The following is a 14,221-nucleotide window of genomic DNA, read 5'->3' as shown; positions in this document are numbered from 1 at the left end:
TCAGTTAATGCTGTTGAAAGTTTTCCTTCTTTTTTCTGTTTTATTATATATTTTTTACATTTAATAAGACATGGCATTATAGTTTTTGCTCCACTACTTTCTTCAGTATGGGCTTCTTACAGTTCAAACTACTGAACAGTTCAAACTTGTTTTCTGTTTTGTTTAAAATCAGTCACGCTATGTTTGTGTCGCACCACCACCTTCTTTGTTTTGTTTTATGAGTTGTTGCTCTGTAAGCTGGGTCCTTCAGTATTTTTAGAGCCAAAGACTGTTTACATTACATCCTCAATACAGAACACAGAGGTGTGGGGGTGTGTGTGTTTGTATGTCTGTTTATGTGTGTGTCATGGGGGTGGATAGGGTGATTTCCTGGTTATGAATAGAGAGTGTGTGATGATTATAATTTAATGATGTTTGTGTGTGTGCGTGCATGTGCATGTGTGTGTTACAATTCCAAGGCTATTGTTATTTGATCACAACAGATCAGTTATACATGCCCTCTTACACTCATTCATGAACACAAATTAGCACACACACGCACACACACACACAAACAGACCAGCATGGCTGCATATGTCACCACCAAATATCCATATGGTAATACATGATACATGCACACAATTTGCCATGCATACGCGCACGCACGCACACACACACACACACACACACACACACAAAATGCACAGAAGATTCTCATTAAATTAAAATGATAGACCATGATTTTTGCACTGGCATGTAAACATATTAGTTTTTACAGCCAGCGAGTGTGTGTGTGTGTGTGTGTGCCAATCAGATAAATGCAAATCTGGAAGTGAAACGTGGCTGTGGATTAGTCCAAAGTTTGAGCGACGGTGTCAGTATGACTTCGCCTCTCTTTTGATGTGACTTTTACCACCTCAAACTATAAACTGTCAAAGTTAATAAAGTACCACTTGAGCACCTGCAGGTCTCTCTCTCTCTCTCTCTCTCTCTCTCTCTCTCTCTCTCTCTCTCTCTGTCTTTAGTTTGTAGTTTCATTTGTGAATACTAGTTGTGTGTATTTTTGTGTTTGTACCTTTAGACCTGCCTTTTATCCTTGCTGTCTTCCTGTGTACCTCATAACATTTCACCACAGTACCACCCCCCCCACAGGTTAATCATTCCAGCAGTGCTATCTTGCCAGAGAGGATCTTATCAGTCTCTGTGTCACTTTATAACCCCCCTTGAGCCTCCTACCCCTGTTTGTCTTCTACCTTGTCATTCCCAGACTCCGCCCCCCACTGCCTGACTGCCTGCATCTTTAACCAATCACATCCCAGCATTAATAGTATGTTGCTGATTGTTTGAACCTTTTGCACCCTGCTCAAGTGTGGTTGATGTGCTGCTTACCAAATGATGAAAAAAAAACCCAATCTGTATCTGTGTGTTTATTTGAAGGGTTAAAGGGAATTTGGGTGGCCACTGATACTGGAATCAAGCTACTTTAAAATGTGTGGAGGAAATCATTCCACAGGGGTGAAATGGGACATTTCCAGTAATGATGACAAAACTTTAGTGGGAAGTCACTGCAAAAAGGGAAAACTATGTCAACAGAATCAGGTTAGTTCCACAGAGGAGGGGTGAGACTGTTTTGTTTGTGGTTTTTGGTGCCTTTTTATAACAGCTGCAGTTGATGATACTGTACTTGCAGCATAAAGCATGTGTTAACTGAAAGATTTATTGACTTTAGGATTGAGGTGGTAGTGTCTTGTGTCCAGTGTTGCCCAGATTATTTATAGATTAAAACTTTATTGAAAAAATAAAATAGTGTGAGTATGACTGTTTGGAGTCTCCCATGAAAATTAGGTCATTTTACTGGATGACCAAAGCACCATAATGTATCATATATAAAGCATATTTATCTATAATTGGTGGATTCTGTAAAAAAATAAATGCAAAAGGTTGGACTGTTTAGACAAAGCTTGAGGTTTCCCGAGTTCTAAATATGTTGGCTGTTCTTATCCTGCTTTTCTATAAAGTTTTAGAGGATTTAGGGGTTTGCATCGGGTGAGTATGATTTGCATATGAGAGCGACATACTCAAAGAAGAAATTGAGCTAAGCTGATTAAATAATGTCTTTCACGTGGAAACTAAAATTTGCGCTTGCATATGATTTTTTTTAAGACAAGAAAGTGCGCAGATTAATTCATTTCAAAATGTAATGAAAACAACGTCCAAGTTTGTTTTCCTTACTTTGTTCGGTGTTGTACTTTCCAGTACCATCAATTTAAAGGTGGATATTAAGTTCTTAAAATGTATCATTCTCTGTGCTCGATTTCGAGGGATCCTCGTGCTAATTTTAACTACTGGACGCAACAGTATGAACAAGTGTGTGCGTGTGTGTGTGTGTGTGCCCTCTGCGACCCCCAGGTGTGTCTGGCGGTCTGCCCCGTGACTTTTTCCGTGCCCCCCGCAAACACCCGTTCGTCCTCACAGGCCCAGACCGCTGATAAGGCTCCAGTGTCTAACTAAAATAAGTGTGCATGTGTTTGTGTTGTAGCGCGTGCATGGGGGGCTTTTTGTGGATTCAGACGCAAAATTATTTTTATCTTTGTGTATTTACTCTGGAAAAGGCTAAATAGCCTGAATCTGACGTCAGGTCACTAATTGATCCCTGCTCAGCCAATTACCAATAATAATTCACAGCAAAGGTATAATTTATTGCGTAAGGCGACTGATTTTACCCGAAAATAAAGGCCGTTTTAAGCCTGAGGCCGGGGCTGCTCACATTCAAAACCAAAAGCTACTGATGCTACAGGGGGCATGGTGCTTTTTTAATTTATATGGCTTCTATGCTGAATTGTGTATGACCTTCACCTGCATTATAATGATCCCATGAAATAAAGAAAGAAACAAAGAAAGAAAGAAAGGTGTTACATTGTATTTAATGATGACTTTTTAATTATTGGTAGGATCGTTATTTGATGACAAAGAGAACATGTAAAAACTAATTACCGAGGTTAATTAAATATTGCAATAACGTCTATCCAACATATATGTAAAAAAAAATAGCCTAATATTATTTAAAGAATAACTTAACAATATATGCCATGCCTGTTCGCATTCATGTGTGCGTGCGTGTGCAGCTGTACGCTCCTGTTACAACACGCTACAACTCACATACCTCGCGCGCTGCCTTTGCGCTCCGTGCGCTCATGGGGAGTCTGCCCTCACATGCAGTTGCATCACCTCGCTTGATTTCCTTGTTCTCCCTCCGCTTTTTAAGTCCATCATTAACGGGATTAAACAGCTGAGATTTCGGAGAGATGGAAGTGGAGGGTTTGAGGCGATGTTACCCGGTCTCCTCGCCTGATTGGATCGGGGAGAGATGATGTCAGACGACCGCATGCGCCCCGGATTGGAGAGAGAGGAGTAAACAAAGCCGCGAGGAGGAGGAGGAGGATCTCCAGACAGTCCGACCGACACACCGAATCCGACTTTACGCACAGGACGGGGCGGCCCCGGTGGCGCGTACTCGTCTGCTAACGGCTGAAAGTTACACTGAAGGTCCCACTTTAATGCGTGACGCGCGAAAAAAATACTTTTGGAAAAGCTAACGGGAAACTTATACCATCGTCTTTAAATCCGGACGCCTTGCAGTTTTATTTTGAGTAAGTGGGTGATTCCCCAACTCGGCGCGCAACTGTACCCTAAAAAGTGTTGAAGGAATCACTCGTCTGTGCTCTGCGTTATTATTGCTGCTTTGTGTGCAGATGATTCAGAGAAATTGATGATTCAGAGAAATTCAGTGAGTGACGTTAAACCAGAGCAGACGTGCACCGGCTATGCAGCCCGGCCGTTTGAAGAGAGTCTGAATCGTTTGAATCAGACTTTACACTCGGAGCATGGTCCGATAATTGGAAGACAGGGAGAGGGAGAGAGAGAAAGAGAGTTGAAGTAAGAATTAACGAGCTAAAAGACATTTGGGACACTTTGAGGTGTGTTTGGGGAACATCTGCCTCTCACGTCCAGGTGTCCCACCGAGCGGTGCGGAGTCTCCAGCTCAGGCCGGCAGCGCTGACATGCTGCCTAAAGTCGAGACTGAATCCCTGGGACTCTCACGATCGTATGGAGAACAAGGGCGCATGCCAAGGAATATGCAAGGTAAGAACTGTCATTCATTTTCATAGTAAGACTACGAGGCAGATTATTTCACTCCAGTAGATTTACAGTGCGTTATCGGACTGGAAGTCCTCTCAGCGCGTGCCTCAATGTCACCAAAAATTTTGAACGCGCTTCTATCTAACACACTTCTGCGAACAAGGTAGGATAATGACTGAAAATACGGCCAATATAAGCTATTATTGAATTATGAACACGTTAAATTAATAGACACGTTGAAGTCATTACTTTTTTTTTCTTTTTTGAGATTTCGGAATTTCTGTGTCTTTTATTCTCTCCCAGTCTTTACTCTGATATAGTAATTAAAAAGCAGGCGTGCAGATGAAACCTGGACACACGTTTCGAAGGTTTGGCCCGCATTCAAAGAGTGATAATAACAGCTGTCACTCATGCTGGAAGTGTGCAGGCGCCCGATGCGTAAAAACTGCGAGACAGAGCAGAGGAAATCTGTGTATTTAACTTTTTTAATTTCTGTGGTTTCAGAATGGACCACTCGATTTCGTCTCAGCAAAACGTGCAGAACTGACTTATGATTTTGTGTGTAACAGTACCTGACACTGTAATTGCCAGTTTATCAAAAAGAAATGAAAAGAAAAAACGCAAAACCTAATTTTAGAGATTTTATTTGGTGATTTGTCCCCCTGCCAAAATGTGACTTCGAGACTACAAACTTTCATGCCCTAACCTTGGTTTAATTGATACAATATAAACATTATAAAACGGTCATAATAGTGCGAAAAAAAATACTCTAAACTCCTTTTTTTTCTTGTGTGCTCAACAAATTTCTGTTACGTAATTTAGAAAATTTTCGGCTTGAAATTAGTTATTTCAAAATTTGCTCGACCCAAATCAAAAGAGCCACCAAATATTGCTGCCATGTTGCTATACATATTTGTGCATGTTTTATTATTATTTTGTCTTTTTTGATATCCTCTTTTTTTACATCTCACGAATAATGTCAAACCATTTATTTAGTTTCGATGCTTGAATGTGCGAAATTGAGTTTAATTTTTTTTTAAATGTAACTTTTAATTGAGATAGAAAAAAATAATAATTGGCCATTATTTTAAATTCCCTTAGGCATATATAAGAATATATTTCTCTTGAATTGTTTGTACAAAATTCACACAAAGCAGCGATAATTTAAAAAGGGACTGACTCTTCTGCCAAGATAAACTCACGTATCCCCCTCATTCACCTCACGTCATTTCACAGCAGTATAAAGGGGCAATCAATTAGCCCGGTCTCGGTTTATGACACGCTGATAACATACACTCACAAGACGAGGAGTGGCTTGTTAGTGAGCCCGTTATCTACTTTTACGCAAGGCTAAAAACAAGGTAGCTCGGACTGGAAGAGTTTTTCCTCTTGGAATTATAAGCGTTTTTAACAAACACTGGAGCTTTTTTTTTTTGGAAATTGTGTGAACAAGTGGCCGAGGAGGTGAGAGCCAGCGGGTGAGACATCGTGTTGACCGCTATATTTCTGCACCTTGCAATGTAACCTGCGCACGCTATGTGTGCACAAACCTGTGCTTAGGGATGCAGGGTTCAACTAAACTAAAATTAGCAAAATCTTTTTTTAATCAGAAATGATTGATTAAAATATAAATGCAAGTATTGCAGCCGTGTAGATAATGTGCAATTTAAGGGGTGAAAAAAATCTGGCTGAAAGTCAAAAATAATATTTCAGAAAATATTTTTTTCATTTGTGGGATTAGAACTATTTCCAATAAGATCAAATTATTTATTTTGACTAGTTTATTTTTATTTACCACGGACTCATCCAATGCGTAACCGATAATGTTAATTTTCTTTACATGTATCAAAATCTGCAGCTGTCGTGCGTCATGATAACAGGCCCTACAAATGTTCTCCTTCATGCGCTTTGGGGCAGAATAAAGTTCAAAAATGGAGTTGGCTTCGAGCTTCTGTGGAAAAACCGGCAGCTCGGTGGAACTTGTTGCTTCAGCTGGAATATGCAGCGCGGATCCCAGCAGGGCAACGCGTGAACAAACCAGAAATCATGTCTAATTAAAAGGTCTCGGTGAGCAGATGAGTGCAGTCTGAAGCGGAGCACTAATATATGTGAAGGCCTTGGAAGGCGTCTAGTTGACAAAATATTTCCACTTTTACAGCCACATCCACTGAGGTTTTCCTGTTTGATCCTGTCTGCTTTTTATGATTAGAACCATAAATGCTTTTGTAACTGCTGTAAATGTCAGCCTGGCTGTTTGCTTATAGCGCTGTCACACAGTCTTATCAATGCAAGTATTTCTAATACTAAAGACAAAGAGGGCATGAACAAATATATCGCAATAATAATAATATAATTAAGTCTATTCGTGGATTGATTTTAATCAAGAAAAATGGGGAAATGCGCCAATGTTATGAAATTCCTCTTAATTCTAAAATGATTTTAAATTACATTCATCGGCTGTAAATAAAAACCAAATCATGCCAAATTATATTGACGACTTTTCAAATGGAGTATCATTTTCAGCGTACGCATAAAGTCACATAAAATGTTGCACCACCAAAACACATAAAAGAATCAATTGGCCTTTAGCATTTATTCTTCGACAGGGAAAAATAATGTTAGTTCAAGTTGGTTTTGGATGTTTTTCTCCCCGCCTGCAGAGATAAGGGCTTCTCTGTGTGTCTTCATTTGTCTGTGGGCGGTAACATTTTCTCCTCCAATCCTTAACTCTAATATCTCTCCATTTCCCCCAGCGATTTCACGACTTAGATGCATGCATATTTATGAGGCTCACTTTCATGCGCTTTTTTTTCTGTTTTTTTGGCTCCTGTCTGCAACGAATGTAGAAGAGAGGGCGGCAACGAGGAGAAATAAATGGTCGCGTCCTTTCAACTCATTCCAAAAATCTACTATTCATCGTCTTCCCCTCCTCAAATTAAACCTCTACAAGTCCAACAGAAGTTAAAACAAATCTCATTCAGTTGCGTCGCGTGGTTCCCCGTGGTTCATCTTGATGGATGAAAGTGGGGCTTTTGGAAAAGAGATTGCTCAGCACTGAAATAGACTTCTTTCTGTGTCCGTGTCTCATCCCCAGCCCCCCAGTTAAAAATGATGGACTACTCCTATGACGAAGACTTGGACGAGATGTGTCCCGTGTGCGGAGACAAGGTTTCAGGGTATCACTACGGACTACTGACCTGCGAGAGCTGCAAGGTTAGTGCCCTCATTTTCACTCCCCAGCGGAAAACCATTACACTGTATTGCAAAAATAGTGTGTGTGTGTGTGTGAGAGAGAGAGAGAGAGAGAGAAAGAGAGAGAGAGAGAGCATGGTGATCTTTCCCTATCTGCATTGATATCTTAAATATTCATAGTGTCTAAAATTGTTTGTGGTAGTGAGGTCTCAGTTCTGTTTAGTTGCCTAATTAATGGTGTTGATATAAACTTCCTGTAGTGCATAAATCCTGATGGTACAGTAGCTGAGCATGGTTTGCTTGCATTGCCTGTGTGTCAATAGTGAAGCTGGACTAAGTTAATCTGGTCTTTGGTGTAATTATTTACTTAAGTGCCATAAATTGGCTTGAATCTTGCAGAAACAGTCCTATTTCAAATGTGCCATAAAATTAGGATACACTCTATATAACATATACGGCTTTTATATTTCTCTACAGCTGCTTTATTTCAGTCTATAAAACTCTCGGTTCATCTGTTGAGATGCAATTTTTGCAGTTATATTTTTGCACACAGGGCATTTAGCTGACACTCTTGTCCAGAAAGACTTGCAACAAGTGTATCTGTATGGTTCAGATTAGGCTCCTCGCTATTAACATCTCAGGAAAACCAAAGGTAAAGAGGCCGAGGGTCAAATGTTGTTGTGACAATTGATGTAACAAACCTTTCCTGTGAGTGTCAGAGGATTTTGTGAAGCGGTGAACGGCTTGGAAAAGAGACAGGAGTTCAAAAGCATGTTTTTCTTCTTTTTTTTTTGTCTTTTTTTTTTTTTTTTTAATTCTTGCAACACCAAATAGGTAGGGGAGGAGGGATTAACCCAGGAAGCAAAGTACACAATAATACCGTCTCTGTTTATACAAGCCTGCATCCTTCTGTCTAAAACTCATCACAAGTTCATTAGGCGAAACACCAACACTGTCTGGTTGCAAAATGTTTCCATACACAAGTTAATAGTGAGGCCACCGCAAAGCAAATTGTTGCTGCTATTATTTTTGAGCTCTATCAACAACCTATTTGTCCCTTGCTGCCTATTTCCACTGTTCTCCTCAACACTGAGCTAATAGGCTTTACCCAAGTTTTTTGTTAGCCCAGTAAAGCTGTCAGCACAAAATTAAGCTAAGACAAATGTCTCTCTGTTAACACTATTCAGTGTAAAATTGCTGCTCGCAGTATTGATGCCGCAGCGCACATTTCTTGCCTATGTGGTCATTATTCAAAGCAGATGTTATAGATTTTATCCCATATTATGACCTTGAGATGCTAAGCACTTGCTTGAAGGGAGACGTCAGTGGCATCTCTGCTGCTCTCCAGTCTCAGCACAGGCTATCTACAAACACATTTCCCAGTTTAGCTGAAACGCTATGGTGTGTGTGTGTGTGTAGGATGTAGATGAAGTCTTTTAGAAAGTGCTGCATATCCTTGTTGAAACATGAATGATATTGATAATTACCTGAAGCTCATCATTGATTATCTCTAAAATGCAGGCAATCTATTCAGTAAAAGCATGACTGTCAGAGCTGGACCGATGTATCAGGGTGTTGACATGTTACATGTTAAATGTTTGCTATCAGCCCCGCATTGTAATCTATCTCCAGTGTAATGATGGTTCCTGTCTGGCCACAGCTGTGTGAAAACTGGAAGTAAAACCAGCAGTTAGATTTTATTCTTAGTTTTCTCTTAGCACAAAAGTTCGGCTGTTTCAGTTTTTGTTATGCGCTACTGGAGCATTCACATTTTCCAACTTTGTGGTGTCTGATTTAAATATTTCATAATTTCTAATGGGATTTTAGATGGAATTGTCCTTTATTTGTAACAGCCCTCTACCCCCTCATTGCACCCGTTCACCAGCTTGACCTCCAAAACTTAGTTGTAAATTGGACATGATTGTTATTAGGGTCGTTTTTTTGTTTTTTTTTTTTTTTTTTTTTTTTGCTTTTTTAATCTTTGGTCGGGTTGCCAGTTTGGGGCTAAGGAACACACACACACACACACACACACACACACACACACACACACACGTAAAAAGAAGAAAAAAAGGAGTGAATCAAGCTTCTTTATCCTCTGCAGAACTCCCACCACCTCATACACACAGCCAGTGTTAGTTCATACTACACGTTCTCCCACATAAAGTAAACATGGGACCACATCATACCTTCTGTAATAACAACAACAAGCTGAAACAGGCTTCACGGTCTCGGCTCAATCTCTGCATGCTTCATTTTGGGAGACTGAGCAAATTCTAATCCTAAAATACTGACATTAGAAGCCTCTTGAAAGAGGGTCAAGGATCACAGCCATAGTGCACTGTGGACACAAAAATACATTGAAAATCTGCAGAAATTAAAGGAAAATAAATATGAGCAAAGCAAGGAATTTTGTTAATATATAAGTATTTCAAAGTTAGAAAACTTTATAGAGAAAGCAAAGGGAAATGGGGGTGAGAGGAGATGAGGTGGTGATTTGGTTGATATTTTTCCTGCTTCTTTGTTGAATTTACTGGCTAGAATTGACATGAAGTAAAAGCCGTTTCTCGGTTGTGTTTTTGTGTTTTTTGTGCAGAGAGAGTACATTTTTTAGGATGGAATTCCAAGGTCAGGAACACCCAATTACACAGATGATTTATCAAATTAAAATGTGACATTACTTTTATGAATAGCTTGAGTCTACTTTACAGCATACCACCTCAAATTATTGTGATAATTTCCTCTTTTGTGTTTCTTTGTGACACATTTTTAGGTAAATGGGAACCTCTGCTGTATATAATGGCACCAGAAACAGCCAAAGGTTGCTTGCAGGAATCCATTTGCGAATAAAAATGAGCCTTGACTGATGAGTGTCTTTTCTCGGTTTGAACTGCCGGTCAAATGAAAGCTTTTCAGTGATGTTGTCGGCTTAATCTCCAGACGTGATGTTGCGTGGTTTTCAAGCATGTTAGAATCCAGTTTGGTTCAGATATTTATAGCGCATGCTGTGCACTAAATGGAAAATTGGGTAGAAAGTTCTCTCTGAAGCATGGATTTTTTAGCACTGAGAAGTCGATAATCCAAAACCGAGTGCAGTGGAGGTTTTTTTGTGTTTTTTTCTTGGGACGGATCAGGCAATGCAGATTGTCAATTAAATTTGTGTTTGGTGAGATATTGACAGCAGCATGTTCTTTTTTTTTATTTTTATTTTTTTTAAAGACCAGGTTTAAGGATTCTCCTCCCAGGTTATGGATCTAGAATACGTTAATACCATCTTCCCTTCGTTTGATTTTCACTGCTACTGCCTATAATTAATTCCACGTTGCAGGTATGAATCTCTGTAATCCCGGAACTGTGAATTATGGATATAATTTATTGGATTTTTCTGACTCCTGTGCTCATATTTTTTAATAATTAAGTGGAGAGTTGAGAAGATGCTTTTCCCGTAAATTCTAGAGTCTTTACCTGAATATATTGAGATATTAATATTACTGAGACTAGTGAAGTCATTTTGACAGGACAAAAATTAGACTTTATACCCTTTATAAAGTAGTTTATCAGGCCGTGAAAACACTAAGTGAGGCAAGTGGAATTATTTGTTCAAAGTTGAATAAAATAAAGGTATGATGTACATATAAATTAATAAATAATGCTGTGTGACATAATGAAAAAGTATGACAAGTACCTAGTTTTCAACATTATTGTAAATGAAAAACTTTTCAGAACGACTCAAATTTGTTTCACTTGTAAGAGGTGTGTATCAATGCCTTGCTTTATATCCTTCGTGTGTGTCCATATATTGGAGTAAAGCTTTTAAAACTTCACCGTGTGTGCGTGTGTATGTTTGTGTGTGTGTGTGTGTGTGTGTGTGTGTATGTATCCATTAGGCCTGTCCCTCTCCATCTGTCTGGGAGTGTGAATGGGCCAATTACCATCGCATTGCAGGGGTCAAGCGGGTTGACGTCTTAATTGGTTCTCTCCGCAGGGCTTCTTCAAGCGTACCGTCCAGAACAACAAGCGCTACACATGTATAGAGAACCAGAGCTGCCAGATTGACAAGACCCAGAGGAAGCGCTGCCCGTACTGCCGCTTCCAGAAGTGCCTCACCGTCGGCATGAAGCTTGAAGGTACAGCAGCATGTTTACACTTTTACAGTTCAGGTGGCTGAATGACTTGAAGGCATATGTTTTGCTGGTGTTTTGCTTCTGTAATTCAGTGCGTTTGGGATTTAACTATGAGGTGACGATGATATACAACCTGGGGAGAGATGTTGTGAGCAGTGGCTGGTAGATATCAAAGTTTGGGATTTTTAAAAATAGATAAATAGGACCCAGTTGTTGCAAAAAGCCAATGATTATAACAGACTGGCTGCTGGGGTTTCAGTGTCTTGCTCAAAGGTTCAAAAAACAAAAAGATGGCTGCTCGTAGCACTGAACATGTATATGCAGTAATTATTGCAAGTATTCTGATACTTTGCTCAGGTAAAATAATCAAAATTGCATATGTAACAGTACATATTATTAGGAAAATGCACTTGATGTATCAAAAGCAGAAAACTACTAATAATGGAGAATAATGTCCCCTGTGAGTGATATATGATTATATCATTTTTTATAGTTTTATTAGTGACATTGTTATGGTTATCATCACAGCTGCATTCGTATTTAAGTATTTTATTTTACTGTTGTAGGTGGTTGAGGTGGAGCTAATTTAACTATTTTATGTACTGATGCATAGTTTAATATTTAACTGCCTATTATATTTTTAAAGCTAATCAAACGATTTGCATGTAAATCAAAGAGCTGCGGTAACTAAAGCTCTTAAATTAAATTAGAGAAGTAAAAAGTATGGCATTTTCTCCCTGAACTAAAGAAGAGCAGAAAGATAATAATAAATAAAATGGGAAATACTTGCATAAAGTACCTCAAATATATACTAAAGTACAGTACTTGAGTTATTTTCTACAACCGCCAGACAGCATCCACGCCGCCAAATGCACTAGACAGCCTCCAGGCTTGAGTTAACCAGGAGTCTTTTAAAATTTTATTTCATGCTGGGAGGGTATTTGTCCTTTTTAAAGTATATTTAATGAACAGTTTACCACATATTTTGTCTATTCTTAGGTTTCATAGCAAACAGCAACTAGTAAAATATGATCCAGAACTTGCAGTGCGCATCTGCAGGAGTTGAAAAGCAGATCCAGGCAGTGTTGTTGCATTCTGTGTGCTGCACTGAAGATTTGTCTAGATATGATGCCTGTTTGCAATAGCTGTTACTGAGACTGGCCAACACGTTATGAACTTCCAGAGAGGTGTTTTAAAAGTTCTTGTGACTTTACACATTGAGTCTTTTTCCACTGATTCATGATTGAAACAGTTAAGCATAGCACATGAACTTTTTTGGAAGTGAAAATTCTTCCATGATCAATTTGCATGAGAATAGTTTCCTTTCAAATTGACATATCCGCCATTTAAAAAAGGGCTGATACCTACTCTGACATAATAATTGCCTGTACGAAAGGAGAAGATTATATTTATTTTAACATTTAACAATGAACATCTCAGTTATATCAGCCCTCGCTAATGTATACCTAGAACTTTGTGAAGTGAAACCTTTCATTACTACCAAAGCGCTGAAATCCAGCATTGCTTATTAGTATTTGAGATGGGGTCAGGGGGAGTTAGGGGGTATCTTGTAGCTGCTGTGCACTTAAACTTGCCAGACAGAGTAATAGATAAAATATTAAACTTGGCGGCAGCGCGAGAATGGTAATGATGATACTTTTGGCCAGCCGTTTCGAGGCCTCTTTGTTTAATTTGAACGTGGCTCAGAAGCTTGTTCAAACACGGCTATCCAAAAGTGACAGGACGGCAGAGCAAGAAACATTCTTCCAATGGTCAAAGATAATATTTCAAATCAACTCTTTTGCATGCATGAGTTGACAAGTCTTATTCTGAAATCGCTAATTTTAGAGCGAATAAAGTCACCCGAAAGTCATTTTCAGTAGGTGTAAAATAGAGGATTAAAATTTAAAGGTACGGGTTGTTATTTTTTTAACTGAGAGGTTAAGTTACATCACTGCCCTTTAAAATAATACTGCAAATTGTTTTACTTTGTATAGTCTTTTGATAAGAGTGTTGTTATTCATACAGTTTCAGCCCAACATTGTAACAAAATTCTTCACACATTTGTAATTTAAACCAAATTAAAAATCCCTAGGCTCCTGAAATGATCACATACAATCGAGAAAAGTTAATGTGTTAAAGAAATAAGATCCTGGGAGGGTAAGAGCAGAGCAAAGACAGCCTAACTAAAATCTTTCCGGAGGCTTCTTCTCCCTTTACCTGCCATGTGCGGTGTAATTAATTGCTGTTAATTGTAAATGGCCGCTGGGCAGAATGTCCCGGCCTGTCATTTTCCAGCTGACACGGGTGGGGTGGGGGTTGTGTTTGATTTGTTTTGCTGGCGGTAGCTTTCAGCTCGGGGGCAAGACGGGCCCTGCAGCGCTCTGTCAGGGGCCAGAAGCTCCGGTGGGCGACTCCTGCCACAACCAGTAAAGACGTCCCATACAGAAAGCCTGACACCCCTCGGCACACACACACTATACACACTCACTCTCTCTGGTAAACACATACATATATTCATGAGAAGCCCAAAAAGGTGTTCAGAAGGCCACAGGCAAGAGGGAGAAGCTGTCATTTGATCCAAAAAAAAAAATTTTTACTACAATAGCGGTGGAAGAGGAAAGGAGGTTTGGGGTCATGCGCTTTGTTATTGCAATCTTTTCATTCCTTTACACAACAGCTTGCAGCAACATGTGAATTCGGGATATCGAGCGGAAACCAAATGTGTACAAAAAATGTGAGGAAAACTTTAAAGTTGACTCAAACTGTAGTTTCTCTACTGTTTA

General features: G+C 39.4%; 1 protein-coding gene across 1 annotated transcript in view; it reads left to right on the top strand.

The window, feature by feature from the left end:
* The first annotated feature begins 2,943 nt into the window (after positions 1–2,943).
* The window catches only part of nr5a2 (nuclear receptor subfamily 5, group A, member 2), an 85,907-nt gene continuing 74,629 nt past the window's right edge, over positions 2,944–14,221 (top strand). Inside the window, exons 1-3 of the mRNA XM_042515786.2 lie at positions 2,944–4,122; positions 7,214–7,332; positions 11,297–11,438. Of these exons, the coding sequence (XP_042371720.1) occupies positions 4,041–4,122; positions 7,214–7,332; positions 11,297–11,438 (343 nt within the window). The 5' untranslated portion in view covers positions 2,944–4,040. The remainder of the gene's footprint in view (positions 4,123–7,213; positions 7,333–11,296; positions 11,439–14,221) is intronic.

This window comes from Plectropomus leopardus, chromosome 5 (genome assembly GCF_026936395.1).
Source record: "Plectropomus leopardus strain MGB_pleo_1.0 chromosome 5, ASM2693639v1, whole genome shotgun sequence".
NCBI classification, from domain to species: domain Eukaryota; kingdom Metazoa; phylum Chordata; class Actinopteri; order Perciformes; family Serranidae; genus Plectropomus; species Plectropomus leopardus.
Note: the sequence above shows the minus strand (reverse complement) of the source record. Positions and strands in the feature narration are given on the sequence as shown.